Raw genomic sequence first — 26,115 nt, 5'->3', positions numbered from 1 at the left:
AAAATACTTCACACTTACTAAATGATGCATAAAAATCATTGTATACCAAGATTATATATTCCTCGTTCTGAAGGATGTATGGGCTTCCTTGAAAGTGATAATGTATATAGCTCTGCAATCATAGGACTGCATACATATCTGCTGACCTCACCAGACACAAACATAGTGAAAGTCTCAAAACATGAGGAGATCAAGTCTAAGATGATTTCCCTGCTTAGTTTAGCAGAAGCATATCAGTATTCAGCAGGAATGGAAATCAAACCACAAGTACACAAAAATGAGACAGCAACTGAATGTGACAAACAAAAGAAAGAACTACTTACTACTTTCTTTCTTTTATGGCTGTACTATTCCTACTACAGCAAAGAATTTGCAAATATAAATCATCTCTCTATGTTATAACTATAGCTTTATTAAGTTTGCTAATTATAGTTTCGTTTAAGTTTGCTAATTATAGCTATTGTCAATTTGCTTTAGGATCTTTACTATACTACATTAGACTAATTTTCTTATCATGCTTATAATTTTGCATCCCGTTGTACTATTTTTATGTTACCTTCTAGTATATAGTGGAGCTTTTCTCCTCGGGCCTCTGCTGAAAATGGACATGTATCCAGCCAGACTAGCCCGGTCAACAAATGTAAAATAAAATAAAAATAAAATAAAATAAAAAAAATAGAAAAGAACATAAGGAGTACAATTTGTTGAGAAGGCAAAAAAATGTGGAAAACACAAATATAGTTGCAAGTACAGAAAACTCCTGGAGCAACCTCATGTTGATCAGGATCTGATGAAGGAATGGTTGAGGAGTGGTGAACTTAACCCAAAAGATGAAAGGTTAATACTAGTAGCCCAGGATAATGGACTAAGTACACACTGGTCTACAACGTCCATTGAACAAGTGGGAGAAACACACAAATGTAGGTTCTGTAAAACTGAAATGAAAACAGTCACACATCTTGTTGCTGGGTATGATACCGTAATTGTAGAGGGCCTGTGTACTGAAAGGCATAATCATGGAGCAAGACTGCTGCATTATGGGATTCTGCAAACATTACAGTATTGAAGTAGATGAGAAGCATTAGAAAAATGAGCCACAGAGCATTATAGAGAATGATTATGTTTATATCAGATAGAAAAGAGAAAAATCAGATATAGTAGCCCATGAAAAGAAGACAAAAGTAGTATTGATCGTTAAAATTGCTACACTCAGTGATTACAGTGTGTTCCCTACAGAGGCACAAAGTAGTAAAATACCAGGATTTGCAGGCAGGAATGAAGGCAATGTGGAAGAGAGATACCCAGACACTTCCAATAGTAGTGGGAGGAATGGGTCTCATAAAAAGAGAGTTTACTCTGTATCTTACAGGCTGCTGAGAAGTGACTTGTGCCTAGCCTGTAGGGCAATCTCCCATCCTGCCCTAATGGAAATGCTGCACATCTGCAAGTCAAATGGCACAAGAGTCACTCGCTCTAGGGATCTCAACCTAACCTATGACATTAACAGAACATGTTGGAGAGAGAAATATGTCTCCCAGAGACGGTCTCTTCTCTGGAATAGGCTTCCTATTCACTTAAAACAGAGCTCTCACTGATCCTATTCAAACGCAACCTAGATAATTGGATGGAAGTCTGCACATTTGCTCCTGGGGTGGCACCCATGTCCCTCATGGACAGGGGCAGCCAGTGTGTTGATCACAGACCCACTCTCTCCATAAATTTGTTCTGTGAACTGCCCAAAAAGAACAAATCGGGATACTTGGTATTAATATGTCTAGGCTTCTAAAAGCTCTAGGGCTGCTAGCCTAGTAACTTCCTATGAAGCTATGAACAGTCGTACTTAGATATGCTATCAGTACATGTAACTCCCTATGAATTGTAGGGGGAGTCAATTCTCGGAACATTGCAAGTGCTGCATAGAGCACTTTTGGCTAACACCAAAGACTGAAACAATACTAATTTCATGAACTTTAATAATACTTTGACATAGGAATGAGGTCCATTCCCGTTATGGTATTAGACACCCAAAAGACTTGGAGAAATATTATATTTATAAAGTAGCAGAGAGTATTCTAAGAGTTGGGCCAACACAGGAATGGAGAAGGGAGAATCTGATGATAGGGATGACTACAAATAGTGGCACAGAGAATAGACAAGATGAGACTGGAGTTTTCTGGAGAAAAAGCTGGCAAATGAACCAAGGTTTTGGGAACAAATTATGAGAGAGCGAGAGAGAAAGGCAATAGAATGGGAAGAGGCCAAGAAGAAATTTGGACTGCAGGCTAGAGACAGTCTTCCTTATTAGGGACAGATATCAGAGTATTGGCAAAGAGGAAGGGATAGGGGAATCCTATAAGAAAGACCTGCACTAGTAGTGTGTTTAGTTGAATCTTCGACATAAACTGCTGTTGAAAAGAGGATAACTGGTAGGGCATATAAAATATTACATTGCAGCTGTAGGAATCAGAGGAGGTTGGAAGGGATTGGGAAGAGAGACTGGATAAATAATTCACAAAGAAATAGTGGGAGGACATATGTGTGTCTCCCAAATATACAATAAATTCTAGAAGTTTTGGGATTTTTGCTTGGAAGTGTTTGCATATGTATCTTTATACCCCAGGCAGACTCCAAGGAAGCTTACCTCAGGTGGGTGGCAAATGTTGCAAGTCTGATGGGGAAGAGAGAGGTGGGCTGGGAGCATGAGTTTTGGGAGAGTAATGAGCAAATGGGTGTAACTGAGGAAATATGTTTTTTTTTTGGGGGGGGGGGGCTGGGATAAAGGATCAGAGTTGCCTAGACACAGTAAGGCGATGTTGGGTTTAATTCTGGCGGGTGCTGAAGAAGTGATTGCCAGAGGATGGAAATCGAAGCCTAAACCAGCTATGTTTAAGCACTGAATAAATATTGTAACAGAGATGGAGAAAGTGAAAGTGGGATCTTTTTGGAGGGGGATTGAATCAGTCATATTGAAAATAATGGAAACTGTGGGAGCAATACATGCAGGAAAATGTTTTGGAGGACGAATTAGGTTTAAGGGAAGGCAAGAACTGACCAACTTATGTAATGTTGGGTTGATTATATTGTACTGAAGAATATATGTTTAATGTTTGTAACTGTGAACATGTTAATATGGTTTGTTTTCTTTTATATGAATGTAAGTTTGCCTGTGCGACAAGTGATAACTCAATAAAGGTGTGTAAAAAGCTATTAATCAAACCAAGCACAAAAAATTCTCTCCCCTCTAAGCCAGATTAGCCACTGTCAAAGAATTGGGGAATAGGAAATTTAGACCTGGCCTGGCACCCATGTCCTTTATGGACAGAGGTAATTTATGAATACTTGACCCTCAATGTCCTATTTGGATACAGGACATTATTCTTTTGGGAAAACTTGGTGAGGCTCAGAAAGGCCCCCTGGGTCATTAGCCTAGTAACAATTTGTGAATCTATGAGTTGGTACTATGCATCCCCTATTGTAGTGTTCCTCTGTTTTCATTAACCTTTCCAACACATGTAATCCCAACTTCAACCAAGCCATTCCTCCCAATTTGAATCAGGGCAGTCAAGGAACATTTTGTTGCATTTCATTTAAACAAATGGACTGAAATTAAAAGAAAATTGCTTTCACAAGGCTGGTCTCCACCTCAGTCCTTTACAGCTCAAACAAGTGCCCAATACTTTACTCACTCATTTGCTGGTATACTCTAAATGCCACTCTAGTTCATCTTACAATCTGTTCCCCACTATTCTTCACTCAAGTATTAAACAAAACAAAGGATTAGTTCTGAAAGAAACCCTGTTTTTGTGGTAAATGAGGTGGGTTGACTTACCATAAGAGCTTGCAACTCAGATACCCTTCTTGCAGAGATCAAAACAAATAGTAAAACTGTTTTACATGTTAAGAACCTCAAGTAAGCCAGTTTATCTGGTTTATACTGAGCAAGTGTTAGCTTTTCTAACACTAAATTAAGATCCCAAGGGGTGGGCACCAGTTTTCGTGGAGGCCTCTTATGGAAACCCTCCTTTCAAAAACATTTTGACATGAGAATGCATTGAAAGAGGAGGATCCATGGGTGGACGCATTTTAATTGCCGATAAATGAACCTTGATGCAGGAGTCAGAAAGGACACAGGATTTTAACTTATACAAATATTATAAAACCAGAGAAACACTAGCTCTGAATGGGTGCTGGCTATGTTGTTGGCACCAACTAGAAAAAAATTTCAGTTTGCTAATGTACGATTTTCTAGTAGAAGGCTTTTTTGCCTCCATTAGTATGTGCTGTATGCCCTAAATATACAGGTGCCTAAAGGGAATTCATTTTTAATAAAAACGATATGATTTTGAGTTTCTGAAAACTTAATCAACTGATAGAGACCCATATATATATATCTATATATATATATATATGGGTTACCTTTAGTTAATCGACAGCCCACTCCATCTAAAATAACTTCACCGACACGGCAGAACATCAACAACGGCAGAGCCGACGTTTCCCACACGGTAAGTAACCGTTTGGACATCCCGAATTCAACAACTACCAGTAAAACAAAACCAATGATGTGGGGGGCTTCACCCCCCACACCCCTCTTCATAAATATTCCAACTCCGAGAATGCACTGCTGTGGGGGTAAGGGGGCAAAGTTCAGGTTGATGGCCAAATGTTTACTTACTGTGTGGGAAACGTTGGCTCTCCCGTTGTCGATGTTCTGCCGTATATATATATATATATATATATATACACACACACACACACACACACACACACACACACACAGAGTCCGTTATGATTTTTTCCTGATGCCTTCTCATGTGGTGTGATGTGGGTCTGTGTAAATGCTGCATTACTGCAGTGTTTTAAGGTTATGAGCTGTTCGCAACCTGCTTCTTGTAGTATAGGGATCGATTCCCTCAGTCTCCATGTGCTTACTGGGTTCAGGCACCTAGGCAGCTAGACATTTCCCTGAGGTACATTTGGCTGGAGACACATTGCTAAAGTGACATTCAGCTGCAGAGAAATATGGCTGTTTGCAAATCTCCTGTGGGCAAAGAGAAGCACACACTGCCATGCTCATAGCTTCAATAACCAAATGCATGGAGGGAGAAGACGTAATGAGTGTTGTGCTCATACCTCTCAACCTAGAAACATCAAAAATCTGGACAAGGCCCATGAAAAATAGGTACAAATCTGTATACTGATCAACATAAAATTTGCATGCATAATTAAGTAACCCCACCTATTTCAGTGGAATTGTGGGATACCAACTTTCAAATGGAAACTGAAGAACAGACAACCAAAATATGGCACCAGAGTCCCCCTGCAGCTATTCCAATATCCCACTACCTGGCTATTTCGCCCCATTTACCATAAACACTAATGTGTGCATACTGCTTTACTTCTACAATTATTTCAATTTTATTTTTACATTTTATAGCACAATGCACAAAAACACTAATAGTTATCTGCTAAACAAAGCAACACTGTCTCACAATAAAAATAGACTTGGCATTAAAACTTCTCTGCCCTTGAAACTCACATTCATTGAAACAGCATTGAAACCCACACCACATCCAAAGAAAATGCATCTGGCCAGTAGTGGATAAAAATTACCTTTGGGCTGCTTTCAAATCATAGGCCCCTGGCTTGCACACAAAATAAGACACAATACATGCATTCTTTGATACACCTTCCTGACTTTATTAAATTATATTCCTTGTATAATGCAGCACACTTGTTAGACTTAAGTTAGAGTGCATGTTAAAATTTATTTGAACATTTTTCCAGTAGGTATTAGGCAATGAAACCAAATGCATGAACCAATAATGACAAAACTGCACAATTCAGAACATTTCCATCATAAAAGTCTACTTCCACACACGCAATAAATTTTATATATATATATATATATATATATATATATATATATATATATATATATATATATATAAAATGTGTGTGTGTATGTATATATATCATGACTGTAGTGTAAGCCATAGGCAACTTGCATAGCTTCTCACATTTGTTTTCAATTTCAGTTTATTTTTTTTGGGGGGGGACAAAAGAAAAAAAATAGGGACACATTTTAAACATTGCTTGTATAATTTTGGAAAGTTGCTACAATAAAATGTTGTGTTACCGCCATGCATTTCACTGGTAAGTCTTGAACGTAGAACCCTGAGCACTACAGTCAGAACAACATAACACTATGCCAAATCAGCACCTTCCTGAAAGACATGCAGACTGAAAATTAAATGGCTATCATTTACTGAATTCAGTTCTCACTTCTCACCACCATAGCTGTCAACCTCTTAGCACAAAAAAAACTGGACAAAGCCAATAATGTGGGAAAGCTACTGTTACTTAAATAGTAAGACAAGGGATGTCAACATTTTAGAAGATAGTGGCTATAATTTTACCTGAAGTGTGATGAAATAATTGCACTATAAATGTATGCAATATCTTTAATTGAGTAGGGTGTTTCATTTTCTGCCAGAGACAAGTCAGAGCATTTTTTTTCCAGGTGCAGGTTTTAAATTCAGACCACCACAGTGTATCTCATCAACAGACAAACAGCACCAGCCACTAGAGCAAAACTCAACACCCTTATACACTGTATTCCTTTATGTTTAAGAAAACAGCACCAGTCACTAGAGCAACACTCAACACCCTTATACACTGTACTCCTTTATGTTTAAGAAAACAACACCAGCCACTAGAGCAACACTCAACACCCTTATACACTGTATTCCTTTATGTTTAAGAAAACAGCACCAGTCACTAGAGCAACACTCAACACCCTTATACACTGTACTCCTTTATGTTTAAGAAAACAACACCAGCCACTAGAGCAACACTCAACACCCTTATACACTGTATTCCTTTATGTTTAAGAAAACAGCACCAGTCACTAGAGCAACACTCAACACCCTTATACACTGTATTCCTTTATGTTTAAGAAAACAGCACCAGCCACTAGAGCAACACTCAACACCCTTATACACTGTATTCCTTTATGTTTAAGAAAACAGCACCAGTCATTAGAGCAACACTCAACACCCTTATACACTGTACTCCTTTATGTTTAAGAAAACAGCACCAGTCACTAGAGCAACACTCAACACCCTTATACACTGTATTCCTTTATGTTTAAGAAAACAGCACCAGCCACTAGAGCAACACTCAACACCCTTATACACTGTATTCCTTTATGTTTAAGAAAACAGCACCAGTCATTAGAGCAACACTCAACACCCTTATACACTGTACTCCTTTATGTTTAAGAAAACAGCACCAGTCACTAGAGCAACACTCAACACCCTTATACACTGTACTCCTTTATGTTTAAGAAAACAGCACCAGCCACTAGAGCAACACTCAACACCCTTATACACTGCATTCCTTTATGTTTAAGAAAACAGCACCAGCCACTAGAGCAACACTCAACACCCTTATACACTGCATTCCTTTATGTTTAAGAAAACAGCACCAGTCATTAGAGCAACACTCAACACCCTTATACACTGTACTCCTTTATGTTTAAGAAAACAGCACCAGCCACTAGAGCAACACTCAACACCCTTATACACTGCATTCCTTTATGTTTAAGAAAACAGCACCAGTCACTAGAGCAACACTCAACACCCTTATACACTGTACTCCTTTATGTTTAAGAAAACAACACCAGCCACTAGAGCAACACTCAACACCCTTATACACTGCATTCCTTTATGTTTAAGAAAACAGCACCAGTCACTAGAGCAACACTCAACACCCTTATACACTGTACTCCTTTATGTTTAAGAAAACAACACCAGCCACTAGAGCAACACTCAACACCCTTATACACTGCATTCATTTATGTTTAAGAAAACAGCACCAGCCACTAGAGCAACACTCAACACCCTTATACACTGTACTCCTTTATGTTTAAGAAAACAACACCAGCCACTAGAGCAACACTCAACACCCTTATACACTGCATTCCTTTATGTTTAAGAAAACAGCACCAGCCACTAGAGCAACACTCAACACTCTTATACACTGTATTCCTTTATGTTTAAGAAAACAACACCAGCCACTAGAGCAACACTCAACACCCTTATACACTGTATTCCTTTATGTTTAAGAAAACAGCACCAGCCACTAGAGCAACACTCAACACCCTTATACACTGCATTCCTTTATGTTTAAGAAAACAGCACCAGCCACTAGAGCAACACTCAACACCCTTATACACTGCATTCCTTTATGTTTAAGAAAACAGCACCAGCCACTAGAGCAACACTCAACACCCTTATACACTGTACTCCTTTATGTTTAAGAAAACAACACCAGCCACTAGAGCAACACTCAACACCCTTATACACTGCATTCCTTTATGTTTAAGAAAACAGCACCAGCCACTAGAGCAACACTCAACACCCTTATACACTGCATTCCTTTATGTTTAAGAAAACAGCACCAGTCACTAGAGCAACACTCAACACCCTTATACACTGCATTCCTTTATGTTTAAGAAAACAACACTAGCCACTAGAGCAACACTCAACACCCTTATACACTGCATTCCTTTATGTTTAAGAAAACAGCACCAGTCACTAGAGCAACACTCAACACCCTTATACACTGTACTCCTTTATGTTTAAGAAAACAGCACCAGTCACTAGAGCAACACTCAACACCCTTATACACTGTACTGCTTTATGTTTAAGAAAACAACACCAGCCACTAGAGCAACACTCAACACCCTTATACACTGTATTCCTTTATGTTTAAGAAAGAGCAGTTACACTAGAAGGGCAGAACTTTAAAATGCTCTTTTTGTCCTTCTCATTCAGACCTTAAAAACCCTTTTAGGAACTTACAAGCCCATTTCAGTGAAGCCTCATCATAAATCTTAGCAGTCCCATTGTGAACTGCTTGACAGCTTAGAACCTAAAACCTCATATGACAATACTTAGGGAGATCGGCAGCAGTTTAATAATTCTTTGGGAATGCCCTATCAGATAAAACTGTAATAGATGAATATATGCAAATTTGCTAAAATATGGAAGGATGTTGATTCTCAACCATGTCAATATACTGAAGACAGTATAGCAGACTAGCAAGTCTTAGAACTAACCGCAAACTTAGGCTTTAGGTTTACGAATAAGCTGCAAACAAGATAAGCAGCTTCATGCACCAGCTATAGACCTCTCATAATTATGCTGTTCATTGATGAAATGATAGATGTAGATAATTTCAACACTTTACCCAAAAGAACCTACAGATATTGAGTTTAACTTGCACACAAGACAAGAACAAAGCTTGCAGTAATAAGTGAGGATGTGAAAAACAGATTGATTACTTAACATGCACAGACACACACACACACACACACACACCCCTGCTGATGAGAACAGTACCTTAGAAGTATTCATACTCCGTCTGTGCAAGTTAGTTTACAGAAATTTCCTAAGTCCAGCCATTCCTTTAGTAAGAAATAAACAGCTCGCAAGTTACTGGGAAAGCTGTTCATGTTTCTTCTGTGTATTTCAAACAGCCAGCCAGCTGGGAAAGCACTTGAGCTCAATTCCGACAGACTGACTGCACTGACATCACTGAAATGAAGGGGTGCCACTCGGGAATTGTGGCACCCCATTATTTTGACCCCAAAACTCGGTAAAAGTCGAGTTATTCAGTATGGTTGGGAGGTATGGTTGTGCTCAGTGTACAGTAATACTTCTGTAAATACAACATGTATTAGTGTGCTACAGCATGGAGGCAATCCTCCAGGCTACTGTAGTCACATTTATGCTCCAGTATGCATTTTAGGTAATGTTCCCTGGACACTGTAAAGGGGGTAGTGGTCCACATACACACTGATTATAAAGGCACTGCCCATTGTGCACTGCATTTTTACTGCCACTGACATGCCCTCTGGCCAGCCTGCTGCTGATGCCTACCATATCGCCTGCTGTCTCATGTTCCCTTGGGGACCATGGACATTGTTATCCCCCTGTGTAGTTGGTTATTGAAGTTGTGGGCATGGCTGGACATTCTTTTCTTTGCCCACAGGGAATTTGCAAACAGCCATATTTCTCTGCAGCTGATTGTGACTTCACCCATATGTTCCCAGTCAAATGTCCCACAAGAAAATGTCTCACTGCCTCGGCACCTGAACCCGTGCCTACTATATGACTTTGAGCAAGTCACTTAATCAGACAATGCACTTGGGCTGTGTTTGAAAATAGTCCATGTGGTTGGATTGGTGCTCAGCTTTAGATAAGAACTACAATATTGCAATGTTTTTTTTTAATCATATCTTCTATTTGTCTTTGCAGTTCTAGGTATAAAACTGACTAATTTTTCTTGAAGGATTAACATTTTTCGAGAAAATTTTAGCAGTTATGTACTTTGGACTCCAGAGATGCAAAAATACATTGGTTTTCAATCCAGTGACATCACTTTATAAAATCAATATAAAACTTTAAGAACAACACAATTAGACATTGTCGTAGAGCAGTCCCGGTTATGCATTTTAGACCCAAACAACACAGAAGCACACTAACTTTTCATGACATTAACCCAGCTGCTATTAGCATCTTGGGTGAGGGATGGGAGCGAGTGCAGTGAGGGGCTATGGTTGTTTTACCCATCTTAGGGGAGGGAGTCTGTAAATGTTCCACTGCAGGAGTGCCATTTGGTAGATGGCCTTGTTCTGTACTCCGTGCACATGATTTAGGGACATTAGCTAGGCCAAACAATGCATGCAGTTCAACTAAGCATTGTGTGTGTGCATAACCATGTATTTCCAGCAACCTGGCATAGCCAGGCATTGTAAAACATCTGCTGTCTGACAAGGGTGAGATGGGGTATTAGGTGAACCTAGTACCCTCATGGATGACAGGCTCAGTCTCCAACTTCTGAATTTCTGTTTTTGTATCTTCTGAGTGTAACCTCAAAACATTTTCAATGGTATTTTGAATAAATAAATAACTCAATGCGAAAAAAAAAGAATTGAAAGTGTTTGTGAATATATGCTTGTGTGTGCGTGCGCGTGTGTCTTTTGATATCCTGTAAGTGTGTCATTATATCTGAAAGTAGCTTTGTTGGACAAATAGTAGATGATTCAAGGAGGTAATGCTTTCAAGAACAGCAAATTGCTCACCACCACGAAATGTTTAAACCTTCTTTGGCTTTTTTATTTCCCATATTCACCTCTGTCTCTTTTTTTTGACTGGATTTGTGCCAAGAACTGCGTCCATAGGTGAAAATTTCTGCTTCCTTCAGCCAAATCTTTTAATTGTCTTTTTACCCCAGGCTAGTTAAACTTCATGGTCTGTGTCTGTTAAACTAAAGGTCCAGCTAATCTGGTAACGTGCAACTGCTGTGAGGCCATTTACCAGTCTAAAGCTATGCAGCACCATTATCAGACTGTTCACAGTGCTTTATCTCTACCCCCTCACAATGCACCTAACAGCCTGACTTTAGGAAATACCACTCCATTCCATTACCCCTGCAGTACACAGTTAATGCTTTATTAGATAATTATTACTAGTCAGCTTCTTCTTCTTTCAGCTTTTCCCAGTTAGGGGTCGCCACAGTGGATCACCTGTCCGCTCATGATTGGCAGTGGAGTTTTACGGTGTTGAGTTGCCAGCCCGGTGCCCAACCTTCCACAGAAGGCACGCACACACACACACACACACACACACACACACACACACACACACACACACACACACACACACACACACACACACACTATCACCTAGGGCCAATTTAGAGTGTCCAATCCACCTACAGTATGTCTTTGGGATGTGGGAGGAAACCGGAGCACCCGGAGGAAACCCACACGACCACAGGGAGGACATGCAGACTCCACACAGAAGGCACCCCAACCAAGGATCGAACCGGAGAACCTCTTGCTATGAGGTGGCAATGCTAACCACTTCACCACCGTGGCTGCCCTAATTATTACTAGTCAGCTAGTTTTTATTAATTAGAAAAAGAGGCCTTAGTGATAACATGTCTATATTTATAAGTGTCATGGAATTTCAGGGTTCCAATATTTTGAACACAGGAGTTTTTTTCTTCATTTTTTGCCACCCTGTAGGATGTAGATGTACACATTAGGACACTTGTGCCAAAGCATACCGATTGTGAAATCTTCCATTGCCTGGTTACTGCAAGCCACTGCAGAGGATCTACTTTCTGTTTTACTGTGAAGGGAAACACACAGACTTCTACCTGTCTGGATCATCAATTGTTGTCTTTTCCAATATAAGAAACCCAGTATTAAGTAAATTTTAATGAATACGCATTATCTATAGTCATATCTGTAACAAACATTTTCATCCACTGTTGAAATACTAAGGGGTAAAGGAATTATCTGCATAGATCTTAATTTGGTACTTAGAAACCTTGTTTCCAAAATGAATAATGAGGTACTGTAACATAGCCAGGGTGGGGCAAAGCTGATAGCTGCCACAGGCAGAAATTGTTACAGGGCATAAGTGGCAGATCCATATCAGTGTTCAGTGCATGCTGGTATTACACTGCATTCAGAACTGAAGGCATGTGTGTGGCATTAACTGTATATGCTGCTTGCTTTTTTACTTCTCAACTTAAAGTTGGGGAGGGGGGTTGCCAGACCAGGGTACAGACCTGGGCACAAACATAGCTATCTATCTCTGACTAGATAAATTAAGCATGTGCAGGAATGACGGAATTGTGGATAATAGATTTTGCAAACTGGAAAGCATTTGATCACCACTTTCAAAGAGTATCCAGTTAGCAGGTGCATCATTGAAGGTTAAATGATAAAAAAAAAATCTTTTTGTGATATTTCTGAGAAGCCACTGACACTATCCTTAAGTACTGGTGACAACCAAAAATATATAATTCCATTTTTCCACTCTTACTGTGGTGAAACACTTCATTCCAATGGAGCTTTTCATCTTTGGACGGTACTTATATAACCCTGGGTTACTGTAATGTTCTATTCAGGCTGGTTTTCTATGGTCAGATCTTTTAGCTGTGGCAATTACAAAATGCGGCATTTCTCTTGACTAAAACCCCTAGGTCAAACTGTATTACTTCCATGCTCAGAGTAGACCTTTTAGTCTTCACTGCCCTGTATGATTATAGCACATCCCATTTACTTTTGATTCACTCACGATGGTGTTGAAAGTTGCCAGGGCCTGGCTAAAAACTATTATACAATAAATGTTATAATTCTAGATTTTGCTGAGCTGTTTACTTTGTTGATTAGAGGACTGATTGACCATCATAAATGTAAGGTGGCATCGAAGACCAATTTACCAAGTCTCTCATGAACAGCTGTTAAGAATTATACCAGCCACAGAATTTTAGTAACTACCTTAATACGGTATTATTGGGCATTTTATTTTTATTGTTGTTGTAAAGTTAAACACTTCAGTGTGTTCACTGTCTTATACTGGGTGTATGTAGTTTAAACGTCCTGCTCATAACTTTCTCCATGGAGTCCTGCTGACACAGGCAGGGAGAAATTAGTGAAACATGACTGCTTTGCAAACTGCATAAACTTTTCTTTATAGTTGTACCTAGCCTGCAGGTTCCATAGAACTTGCATAAGCCTTATTCACAGAATATACTGTACAAACTATTCGAGAAGAGTATCAGTTCATGTTTTGCAAATTAGGCAACTGCCACTGCATGTTCACTGCAATATTACAGTTAATGGGAAACTCACCTTGTATCTGCAGACTCACCATTTCCTAACTGTCAGATCACAAATGTTTGCAAGCAAATTGATATACACATATCTAGCGATGATGTGTTATGATCACAACCAGATAAAATGTGCTACACTCACAGCTTCACTTTCCAAATATTTTTGTGGATGGAATGTTAAACATATTCCCCATGCCTTTAACTTTTAATCTCTTATTATATTATTTTTTTCCTGCCTGCTAGTTTAGTGCCTTATCCTGTAGCCCCTATATACATAAAGGTATTGCTTAAAATTGTATGCACCACAGCAGAAAAAGATGATGATAATCCACAACGAATGGTCAGTGAAAAAAGATTCAATAAGCACAAGCTCAAAAGCACAAATAAAACACACTCAATACTCTTAACACCTGAGCTTTCCAGCCTTCCAGGAGATCACCGGAAAGTTCTGTTTATCATTCATAACTTATGGTCTCTAAAGCATCTCAACAAATGCTATTATCCCCAAAACTTAAGAACCTGTTTATGGTCAAGTTGTTATATTCCATTCTCTTCTTAACTTCTTCACAGATTTTCTTCTTCAAAGTGAAATAGCTAGGGCCAGCAACTGTTTCTTTGTGGCCAGTAGTCATGTGACCACCTGATGAGTCCAGTCATGAGCAGTACAGCATGCTACATAGTTAGTACATATTGCTAACACTATTTAAATTAGCATTTTTGTTACTTGCAGTTGGCACCTATAATAATCATTAATTCTAATAAGACAGAGAACTAAAAATAATTAAACTTACAATAGTTGGAATTGATGGTGATGTCATTAGAAGTTGTTTGATGATTCGATATCTATCATACAGCGGCTTCATAAGGTATCTTTCATTCTTTGTTGCCTGTGAAGCAAGTAAATGAATATCAGTTATGTGGCACTCTTTACTGGTCTGGAGCTATAAATCACTCATACCAGCAACAAAAATTGAATAACTATGACTTATGAATTATTATGTACTATTCAAAAGGATTCGGTAGAAAGCAATATAAAAATATAATGCATAGTAAGGCATAATTATACACATAAATCCACTACAGCTTAAGAGGCTGCTGCATCTGAGGTTAAGATCACAGACTTCCATGGGACAAACAGGGTCACTAGAACTTCAGTGACTGTTTACATATGATTGGCAACCATAATTTAACATTGGTCAGTTTGAGTATCTACCTTTTTTTAGCAAATTGGTATGGCTTCTTCACTTTATCCATCTGGCCTTCTAAAGCATTACAGTAGCTGTACATTGTTATGCATAAGTTGTACAAAAGCTATGGAGGAGGATAAGATGCAGTTTAGAGAAACATGGAAGAAATGTTTGGCAGAAGCACAGAAAAAAATGAGGCTTATGCAGTTATTTTTAAAGAACTAGGAATAAAATTCCTTTCTTCAGAGACAACCTGAAGCCACTATCTAGTTTAATAACTTGCTCAGATTCTTAGAATTTTCAAGTGAAAACTAAGGAGTCCAACTTAAGGACTACTGTCAAAGTATGGTAGTTACTCAGGGCCTAGCATTTTATGCTAAACCCATAGAATACACAAAGGGGCTGATGTTCTTTCCAAGGGACAACAGGCTTCTAGATAATCAATGACACGCCTTCACTATGTGGAGATTACATCAAACTGATCTGATACATTTTATGCTTTGGTGGCTGCTGAAATTAAATGGATGTCCTCCATTTGGACTTATCATGATCAACAACCCTGTATCTCACATGTTTGTTGATTATTCACTTAGGTGATGGGTGCAGAATTTTTGGAGGGATAGGCAAAGGGGCAGTTGAGAGAGGAGTTCTTTACAGTGAAAGAAATGTAATTATTGCATTTCTAAAGGGGGCCATTTGGGGCGTGCATTGTTTAATGTTTACAGGTCTGACATTAATTTGGGTGCAGAGAAATAAGGTTAAACTTGTTTGCTAATAAAATTAAAGATGTTTGGTTGGTGATAGGGGTCAGTCAAAAGAGGGATTTAAGGAGTGTAGAGGGTTGGATAGATTTTTGGCACTTGATTTAATGAGATAAAATGCATAGTACTGTATCTGGGCCATGATTATCCACATGTAGAATATATTATGTGGCACAGAGATTCTTGTTAGAGTGGTGCAGATGTATTCGTGTGTTGGATTTCATGAGCAATAAATCATTAGAAGCAGAATGAACAGGGAATGGATAAGGCTGACAAAGTAATGTTGTATTATGAGGACTTTTCATTACAGGCTAAGAAGTGTAATTATGTATTATCCATGGTACTAATTAGACTACATTTGGAGCACTATTGCATTTTTGAGACCATATACAGAAACAGCAAATGGCTTGTTGGTGGACATCACATGAATCAGCAAGAGAGACAGTCGCAAGATCACATACAAGAATGGCCAACAAGCAACTCAGACAGACTTCCTCCTAGTAAGGAAAGGGCAGTGGGGTAGAATCAGTGATTACAAAGTCATCCCCAGTTGAACAGTTGCCCACAGCATAAACCACTGGTCATCACAAACAGCTGCAAGCAGTGTAAAGCTCTAAGGTCAACATAGACCAGGCTGAAGACCTGGACGTTGATTGGAGGGAAAGCACAACAGTTCAAGGAATTACTCAGGGCTCTTCCACCACAAGAAGAAAAGGAAACAGAGTTGAAGAAGATGGCAGCACCTCAAAACAAAATGTGTGAGGACTACAGAACAGATATGCAGGCAAGCCAGGTATAGAAATAAGGTATATGAGGAAATCTGGTGTTGGATTGCAGAAGTCCAGGAAGTCATCAAATGAAAGGAGTGCAGGAAAAGTGGGAGATAGAAAAGACAGACCATGCTAAGAAGGAATGTTGGTTGGCTAACAAAGAGCTAAGAAAGGAGTTGCATTAGCAAAGAACAAGGCATCAGAGGTTCTCTACCAGCTTCCGGAAAGTGACTTGGTAGATTGTGCAAAGAAACTATATCAGTTTGGAAGGCAAAGACAGAAAGATAAAGAAGAGAGTCAGACACACTTCATAAAGGATGCCAGCAACAACCAGTCAACAAGACATCAAAGGCAGATGAAGAGAGTATTTTCAGCAGCTTCTGAATGAAGAAAACCCCACAGAAGCTGTACTATCCTAGATACAGCCTATGATGAAACAAGAGGAGGAGCCCACCACAGAAGTAATAACAGCACTAAGAAAAATGAAGTCAGGGAAAGCAGCAGGCTTAGATGAGGTCACAGCAAATATGATAAAGACATTGGGTGAGGTAGAGGAGAAATGGCTCCTGAGGGTACTCACAGCAGTATGCAAAGAAAGGCGTATCCCAGATGAATGGAGAATACTAGTGCCAGTGTTCAAGAACAAAGGAGATGTTCACAACTGTGGGCAGTACAAGGGTATTGAAGTACCATCACACTGCATGAATGTTCTGGAGAGGATGCTTGATAAACAAATACACAGAGCAGAAGAAAGTAAGATGGGAGATGAGCAGTTTGGATTCAGATCAGGATGCAGCACAACTGACTCGATGTTTGCAGTAAGAAGATAGTTGAGAAGAAGCTAGTGATGAGGAAAGAGTCAAACTGGGCAGTCCTAGACAAGGTCCCACGTAAGCTGAACTGGGCAGTCCTGCAGTGGTTTGAAGTCCTGGAAACATTAGTAAAATTACAGCAAGTTATGTACAAGCACCCAATGGCTCAAGTATGAACAATGTTCAGTCTCACAGCGGGGTTCACAGTGGGAGTGGGCATGCATCAGGGTTCAACTTAAAGCCCATTGGTGATGGACTACATAAGCAAACAGGTCGAAGGGGACAGATCAGTAATGTTACTGTATGATGACAGTGTAGCATTACGGGCAGATTCTGAGCAAGAATTTCAGCAAAGAATGGGGGGGATGAAATGCAAAACTGAAGGCACATGGGATGAAACTGAGTACAGATAAGACAGCTGTAATAGCAGCAATTGAGGGGAAATCAGAAGAAGCTCAGAACTGAGATAGAATAAAAAATAGTGGACCAGGTTAACAGCTTCAAGTATCAGGGATTTTTGGCTGAGGAGAGGGGAAGTCTGAATTAGGAGGCCAAAGATAAATTAGAGGGGATGTAGTCAACTGGCACACAGCATCAGGGATAGTGTATGACAGAAGAATGTAAAAAAAAATGAAAAGCAAGGTGTACATAACAGTAGTGTGACCAGTACTACTGTATGATACAGAAACCTGGGCAGTAAAGGCAGAACTTTAGAAAAAGCTAGAGGTGATGGAGATAAAGTGCCTAAGATGGGTGGTAAAATGCACACCATGGGAAAGATGAAGACATGAGGACATAACAGCAGAAGCCAAAGTATTTTCACTTGCAGAAGAGGCCAGATAAAACAGATGTGGGTGGTTCAGGCACATGTGCATAAAAGCAGAAGACAATTTGTTAAAGAAAATTTGGGGCAGACAGGAAGAAAACAAGAGAAAATGAGGGCATCCAGTAAAGAGATGGCTGGATTGTGTCAGATAAGACCTGTGATGGTCAGGCATGAGTATCAAAGACTGTAGGAGAGTGACATTGAATAGAGAGAGAGAGAGAGAGAGATGGTGACAGCTGACAAGACATCCTGACCCCGTGTACAAAATGGGGAAAAAGGGAGTTGATGATGATGATACAGAAAGGGATTTCAAATTGTGGAAGGAGTGTAGAGAAGGGTTACTAGAATGGTTAGTAGGGTAAAAGGTACACAGAGATGATGAGGATTATGGACTTAATTTCACTTGACTGGCGGAAAGATATCAGATGCAATATAGTAACTGAGGCGCAGTAAGACAGGTAAGTGAGAGAATACAGTTGAGAATGAAGACAGGGATAAGAGAGCTTAAAACTTAAGATACAAAATTCAAACTGGGTATGAGGAAGCATTTTTTAAAGGATGGTGGAAAAGTGGGATGTACCATATGAGTAGCTGGTGCTACATGAAACCATGGAGTTTTTAACATTTAGTGGGATAAGTAAACTGGATGGTACAGAAAGGGGTGTTGGTGTAGAAGGGGCAGCTGTGGGATCCCATTGTCTTCTTCTCTGTGATACCAGCATAGGTGAGATATATCCTGCTTTCCCCCTTTTGAAAATGGAGACCACCACCCCAGTTTGCCTTTCAAGAAGTACTGAACCTACCTTCCATGCAACATCAGTAAGGCCCATTAACCAGATGTATTTCAAATTGCATCTCATACACTCTCTTAGCCTTGCCACCATGGAATTGTTTATTTCTGCACTGACTTCAACTACAAATCGGACTCAACCCCATCAATTGTTTTTGGCTTTACCTACTCAGAGGAGAGCAAGACCTCTGAATTCAGGAATTCCACACAATATTCCTTTCACCTACTGACAATGTCCCTTTGAAAGATCATCATTTCATCACACAAGATAAGAACAGTATGGGCAGTGTTCACACACACACACACACACACACACACACACACACACACACACACACACACACACACACACACACACACACACACACACACACACCTTTATGACTTGCCACAACTTCCATTCAAAACTCATTCTTCATGGCCTTACTGAAAACATTGTACACCTGGGCCTACAGTTTAGTGATTACTGCTGCTGATGTTATTGCCTTGATGGTCTGCCCAGCATCTTAGTACCTATTTTCCAAATTTGGATACCCACTTACATGAAAGGTATCTTTCTTTAATGTAACAGCCTCATTCGCCACTGATATCCGCAGCCAGGTCTTAGCATCACTGCCATGACCTTTTAGCCACATCTTCCTACTGCCAACACATCTTAGTGAGGCCTTGAACATGGTTTGTTCAGACTCCATATCCTCAGCCTATATCAATATACTAGAAAAGTTCTACTTGAGGTGGGAGTTGTACTTATCCAACACAAAATCATTTGTTAGGCATTCCCAGAAAAACCTTGACTACATGTTTAAGTTTCATGTCTCTAACAATCTTACCACTATCTGATCCAACTGACCACCAAAGTAGAAGTGGTAACAACCAGGATGGAAACTGCCCTGCTGCTGCTGCTCCTACTAATCAGAGGCCTAACTGTAAGGTGAAATTTCCTTTTCAGCATTCTGATTTAGGGGCATTCTCAGGTAGGCTGATGAGGATGATTCCTCAATAATTGGGGCATATCTTTCTGGCCTCCTTTTTAAAAATGTAGATCACTGAATTTGATAGTCTAGAGGTACTGCACCTGCCTTTCACTCAAAATCAAAAAGGCATATTAACTGAGAAACCACAATGCTGTCCATCACCTTTAGTATTTTGGGCAAAATCTAATCCCCTCCCACATTCTTGCACCAGTGTGGAACTTTTTAATTGCTATAGAAATAGACCTAATCCATTCCAATTGCTTCTGGCACAGTTTTCTCAAAAGATGGCATGTCTGCTCAGATCAGGAATTCCTCAAACTGTCCTTTCCCTTCCACCTCCAGTCAAGATCAGCATTTCTCTGTGCTAGCTGAGAAAACACCAGGCAATGTCCCCTCTTTCCCCAAAATTGCATGGTCATTTGTCAGAATGTTCTTGAAGTAATCTAAAAAGTGATTCTCTGTAGCTCTCAGTGTGTTTGGTTTAGCAGCTGTTACATCTACTACCTTCACAAACTACTAATATCTGTCTGTAGGTTGCATTTTGAGATACCTCTCTAATACTAGTATTGCTTGGAAGTCCTCTTTATTTATATTGACAACTTCTCAAACAACTAATGTCTACCAATGGATATTAGGGTTCCTGCTTTGGCAACCTTTTGGCCACAGCACCTTACAAGTGTCTTGATTACTAAAACAAAGAACTTTTACTAGCTCCTTACTGGATTTGATAACATCTAATCTAAGACATTGATTTAAGCAGCCCCGATATTAGCAACAGCTGTTTAAATGAATCCCAGTACTGTGATTGTGCTGCTGTATGGGTCTTCTAAGATGCCGTTTGCACCCTTAACAGATTGTGCCTAGGGCAGGCAGCTGTTTCCCCTTCTTCCTCACCATAACTACAGGGTGATGTACACACAGATTCTCAAATTATTAATATAGAAAAGCACCAATTCTATACAGTATAGTAGCTACAGCAAGCATAGTAGTAAATATATTTTCCTAAGCATTGCATTAGAGTGATCCTAGAAATGGAGGACCAAAAGCAACACACCCACTCATGGATACAAATGTCTTAAATCATTCTTCTGTAGATTATACATCAAAGGTCATTCACAGGCTAAAAAACTGTACACCTTACTAAATGTAATGATAAGACGTTGTGTAAACTATCAATAGACAACTTATAGTTAATACAAAAGCACCATATTATTTCCTCCCAAATGTTATACAGCGTCTGACTGCATCTGATTTAGCGACCTAATGCCAGCTTGCAGACATTGTCCATTTTGTGTAAAGTGTTGACTTTTCACAGATCCTGTTATAAAAAGCAATACAAATTGCAAGTGAGCAATATTTTCCTGTTTACTGCTTCTGTGGTGTCATTATATATATATATATATATATATATATATATATATATATATATATATATATATATATATATATATATCCTGAATTTGTGATGTTTCACATTGTCCCTCCAGTCACCAGAGGGCAGCACTATATCAGCAGGTGTTGGCCAAGCATGCTGTTTTGCATTTTATATTTCAAACTGATATTAGAGAAATCCCCTACTGTTGCAAAACTGCTCACTTTCTATCAAATGTCTTGGGAATGGAAATGAACCTATATTTTTGCTGAAGTTGTTACTGGATGTTATTCATTAAAGAGATCAATTTGCTGCAAAAGAATTCATGTGTGAAGTCAAAGAGTCTCTTTATACTCGAGAAAAAGAATATTTCTGTAGTCAGGCCTTTTCTTTTACCTATTCTTAAAGCTTACTAGAGGGCAATGACTTTAGTACCACAATGGATATATGCTATATGTAATGGATATATGTAATGGGATCACAAACAGGCAGATCTAATGAAATAGTGTGCTTGACACTATGAATTCTGAGCAATCTTTGTGACTAATGTTGTGACAGGGATCTGATCCTGCCTTTAAGAAAACAAAAGCATACAGACACACAGAAATGACAGAGACTGCAAGGCCGCAAACTAAAATATAAAGCATGCCTGGGAGATGCTAACTTTCCTTTCACCTCAAACTCTAATAAAACAGGATTAGTAATGAGATTAAATGCTTTGCATGCTTTCTAGAATGCCTGAGTTTGCAAAACATAGTTGAGTGCACCAACTTCACATGCAGATGTGTAGTCCCAATTACATGAAGGGAGGGCCTTTGATTTCAAAGTGCATTGGTACTGTGTTCACACAGAAAATTTTACTGTTGGCTGGTTGTTTCCTATCTGTCTGTATGTCTGCCTGTCTGCCTATGTCTGAATCTATGTGTTTATTTTTTTATTAATTGACTGCAGATCAGAAACCCATTGCTGCGGAGGCACAGTAAAAAGAAAGCTTCACTCACAATGTTTATAATGTTCAGATATACATGCATCACTTCAAAGTATAAACCACTTTCACTAATAGTACAAACCACTTGGGTATTACGACTAAGGTTTACACCCAGAAGATCCACGTTGACAACAGCAAAATATCATTAGAATATCAAACTCAGAAAAAGAAAAACAGGACTACAAATGCTTAAAATGAAAATGTACCCTTTTAAATGATTATGGTTTGTTATTTTCCTCTCCAAACACCTGCACCAACTGGAAAGGCCACAGAAATACCTCACAAAAAGAATCCATGGCCTCCAACACCCATCCTATGTGGACAGACTCAAATCACTATAACTCTATTTGGCATCATTCAGATTGCTCAGGGGTGATCTGTGTCTTGCCTACAAGGCAATCTCGGACCCTGCCCTATTAGAGATGCTCCATATCTGTAAGTCTAACACCTCAAGCATTACCCGATAGAAAGGCCTAAATGTAATATGCAACATTAACAAAACATGCTGGAGATACAGGTTTGTCTCCCAGAGGCTGTCCCATCTCTGGAACAGATTCCCCATACACATCAAACAAAGTATGTTGCTGACCCTTCTCAAGTGCAACCTTGATGAGTGGATGGGAAACCATAAATTTGTCTCAGGAGTTCCACCTGTGTCCCTCACTGACAGGGGCGACAGATGATGATTGAGGTTTCTTTTTTGGGGGTAAACTCTTGGCTGGGCTTGTAAGGGCCCCAGCACCATTAGCCTACTAACCTCCTGTGATCCTATGGTTATAGAACTATTACTAATAAGTAATTACCTATATAAACAATCAGTGGTTGCAGAAGTTATTACTAGTAGATAACTGATTAACAAACATCCACCTTTTTAAATAATCAGTGATATTGCAATGTTGTAAACTATCAAACATTTCTACATTCTATTTACTAAATATAAATACAATTATCTAGCATGAGTCTCAGAAGTGAAAGGTCTGAGACAGATACAATTTAAAGGTAGAACAGTACTTAGGAGTAGAATGACAGAAATATAATTTGGGTAATCTTTCAAGTTGGTTCTTGGTCTCAGTAGCTTACCTAACAACATAAGCATTCAGAATTAAAATAACATTTAGGCATAATTTACATTATTGCAGATAAATAAAACTGAACTCAGGATTACAGACTACAAAAGACATAATGTCAGTAATTTACTTTAAGGTAAACTTACCGGCCGTCCATGAATGCTTTCAAAGTACAACAGTGATTTCTGAAGGATCACTTTCTCTAAAGCCAGTTGCTTGTGCGTCATCTCCTATGAATATAATTTATAGATACATTAGTAATTGTACAGTTCATGTCATGAAGCAAGCTGAGGTGTAATTTCAAATTATCTGTGCAGCATTAGCAATTAAGCAGTTTAATGCAAATCTTCCTTAGCAAACACTAAATTTATACAGTCGTAATGCACAAATGGTGAACAGCCACAAGGCCTGCAGTGTAATTAGCTGTATTTCTATAAAAGAAGTGCAGTATAGTTCCAAAGTGAATTCAAGTGAGTGCTGATGGTGGAGTAATGCATTACTTATAGATCTATAAAAAATTATTTCATCATCTTGAAGTGTTCCACAGATAACTGAAACTGAACAGAATTTCAGCAGTACTAGTTTTTAATACATCTATAACCAGACTTTTAGAAATATGTAAATGCACTCCATAACATATAATCTCATAAAGTAAAGGGGAAAATAATACTAACAAAAATATTGAGGAGCAAGATCAATCTACAAGTTAGGTTGTCCATATTCATTTTAGAAAAGCCCACCTCTGTATTCTCTGCAGAAACCAAATAATGATTAGACAGGCAGGTCTATAATTCAACAGTTATATCTGAAATGGCTAAATTATTTTGACTGATGGACTATTTTGCTGACAACAAAATACACTGGATTGATTTGTGTGTGTGGTAGTTGCCCAGTTCCACTTATAAACAGTGGAGTTGCACAAGGGAGCTTTGCATCCAAATCCCGTTTTAACATTGGTAACTTTTAAACCATACTGCAGCAAACATGTGGCCAGCTTCTGTGGGATGTGGGTGCATTTCATTGTCAAAAATTTGGTGTCAGAGTGATTTGCGTGTTCTTACTATAAAAAAATATAGGTGAGGGGGAATAAAATCAGCCAGACGTGAAATTCAATTAATGTTTACCACATCTGAGAAACATCAAGGGCACCAGCTTTATGTATTTTACCCCATTACTCTAAATGTGGGCTATCCCTGCATTTATAGTTTATCTTACATGCTTATCTCCTGTTCAGTGTCAAATTATGAAGGTTGTCTACATACCTGGGAGAAAGTGAGGTATTCCCTTTGCACATAAGGAGAATACCCAGGACTAATTTCTGGTTGAACAGCACAGAAGCATAATGTCAGTTTGAACTGCTGCTGACCTTATTTGGAGGTGCAGCCTAGATCATCTGATGACCTGGGCTGGAGAAGGGAAGCTGAAACTGTTGTTTTTCGCTCCGATCAAGAATAGGAAAGGTTTGAGCAAGCAAAACAAACATGACTCCTGATGTACTGTAAAAACAAAGCAAGGCCACCAAAAAAAAAAAAAAAAAACAGAGTTAACTGCATTTTTTAAAATTATTTTAAAAATTACTTTAAATCATGTTTAATTATTTTTATATTTAGCACAACTTATATTTTAAACTATTTTCAAATTAATTTTTAAAGCTTTTTAGTATGGTATTCAAACTCAATGTGTTAAACATCTGTTCATACGAATGGATTTTACAAATTATTGAGGTGGTGGTGCAGCGGTAGCATTGTTGCCTCACAGCAAGAGGTTCTCCCGTTTGATTCTCGGCTGGAGTGCGGGGAGTGCCTTCTGTGTGTAGTCTGCATGTCCTCCCCGCAGTTGGGTGGGCATTCAAAAGACATGCATAAATAGGCGTGCCTTCGCTGAAGGTTGAATGTCGAGCTGGCACCTTGGCTTTCATGAAAATCTACTGCCAATCATTAGCGGACAGTAGTTCCGCGGTGGCGACCCCTAACCGGGAAAAGCCAAAAGACAACAACAACATTGAGGTTTTATTTATCAAGTTTGTGCTGGTTTTGCAAGTTTTTTATTGTGACCGATTTTTTCCGTTAGGGTAGAGTATATGGATTTGTCTTAGAATGCTGGATATACACACTGTTTCTTTAAGAAACAATTAACACATACAGACTACAAAAATTGGTTTCTGGTAATTAAATGACTTTGGATGTTGTATAAACAGAAGGCTGAGTGTTGGATTTTAGTCTGATGAAGTCCTAAGAGTAGCAGGATGAAAGTGCTTACTCTGTCAATAAAGTTTTGAATTCATTGTTTGGCTCCCTCCTTGTGTCAGTACTAGTACACACTGCGCCTGGCCACCTGGTATTATTATTAATGAATCCTGATGTAACAAAGAAGCTTAGGTGTGGCCCATCTCTAAACACAATGAGACATGCCTAGTGTACCACAAACAGAAGTTCATATGGTATACAGTTTGAGTGATAGCATGTCATGCCTCTGTATGGAGGCAGTAACCACATTGCCTACATGGCATGGTTTTTGTCATCAAGTGCTTTACAAGAAGCACTTCAGCCCTTAACACTGGCTACTTCAAGATGTGGTTGCCTTAGAAGTTACATGTGAACTGTTACAAGAGCTTGCTGAAAGCATCATCTTTAATGCGATGATGTTGCTGAAGTTATAGCTGTGGTGACTTGTATCAGAAAAATAATTATTACTAGAGGGAAAAAATATACTACTCAGTGAAGTAATAATTGGCCTCTGCAAATCTTTACATTTACAGTACTCATAAATTAATGCATAAAATAGAATTCTAACATATAAATCCTTTTATTGAAAGCATTTTTTAAAAAACTAATACAGATATACTATATATGTTTGCATAGGGTTCA

General features: G+C 38.9%; 1 protein-coding gene across 2 annotated transcripts in view; it reads right to left on the bottom strand.

The window, feature by feature from the left end:
* LOC122816916 (protein FAM13A-like) overlaps positions 1 to 26,115 on the bottom strand; it is a 1,835,067-nt gene that overhangs the window by 107,457 nt on the left and 1,701,495 nt on the right. For both annotated transcript variants that reach the window (XM_044089997.1, XM_044089998.1), the window contains 2 exons: positions 23,395 to 23,478; positions 14,493 to 14,588 (listed from right to left, as the gene is read on the bottom strand). In XM_044089997.1, coding sequence (XP_043945932.1) covers positions 14,493 to 14,588; positions 23,395 to 23,478 — 180 coding nt within the window. The remainder of the gene's footprint in view (positions 1 to 14,492; positions 14,589 to 23,394; positions 23,479 to 26,115) is intronic.

This window comes from Protopterus annectens, chromosome 12.part0 (genome assembly GCF_019279795.1).
Source record: "Protopterus annectens isolate FY-2018-M chromosome 12.part0, PAN1.0, whole genome shotgun sequence".
NCBI lineage: Eukaryota > Metazoa > Chordata > Ceratodontiformes > Protopteridae > Protopterus > Protopterus annectens.
This window is presented reverse-complemented; position numbering and strand designations above follow the sequence as displayed.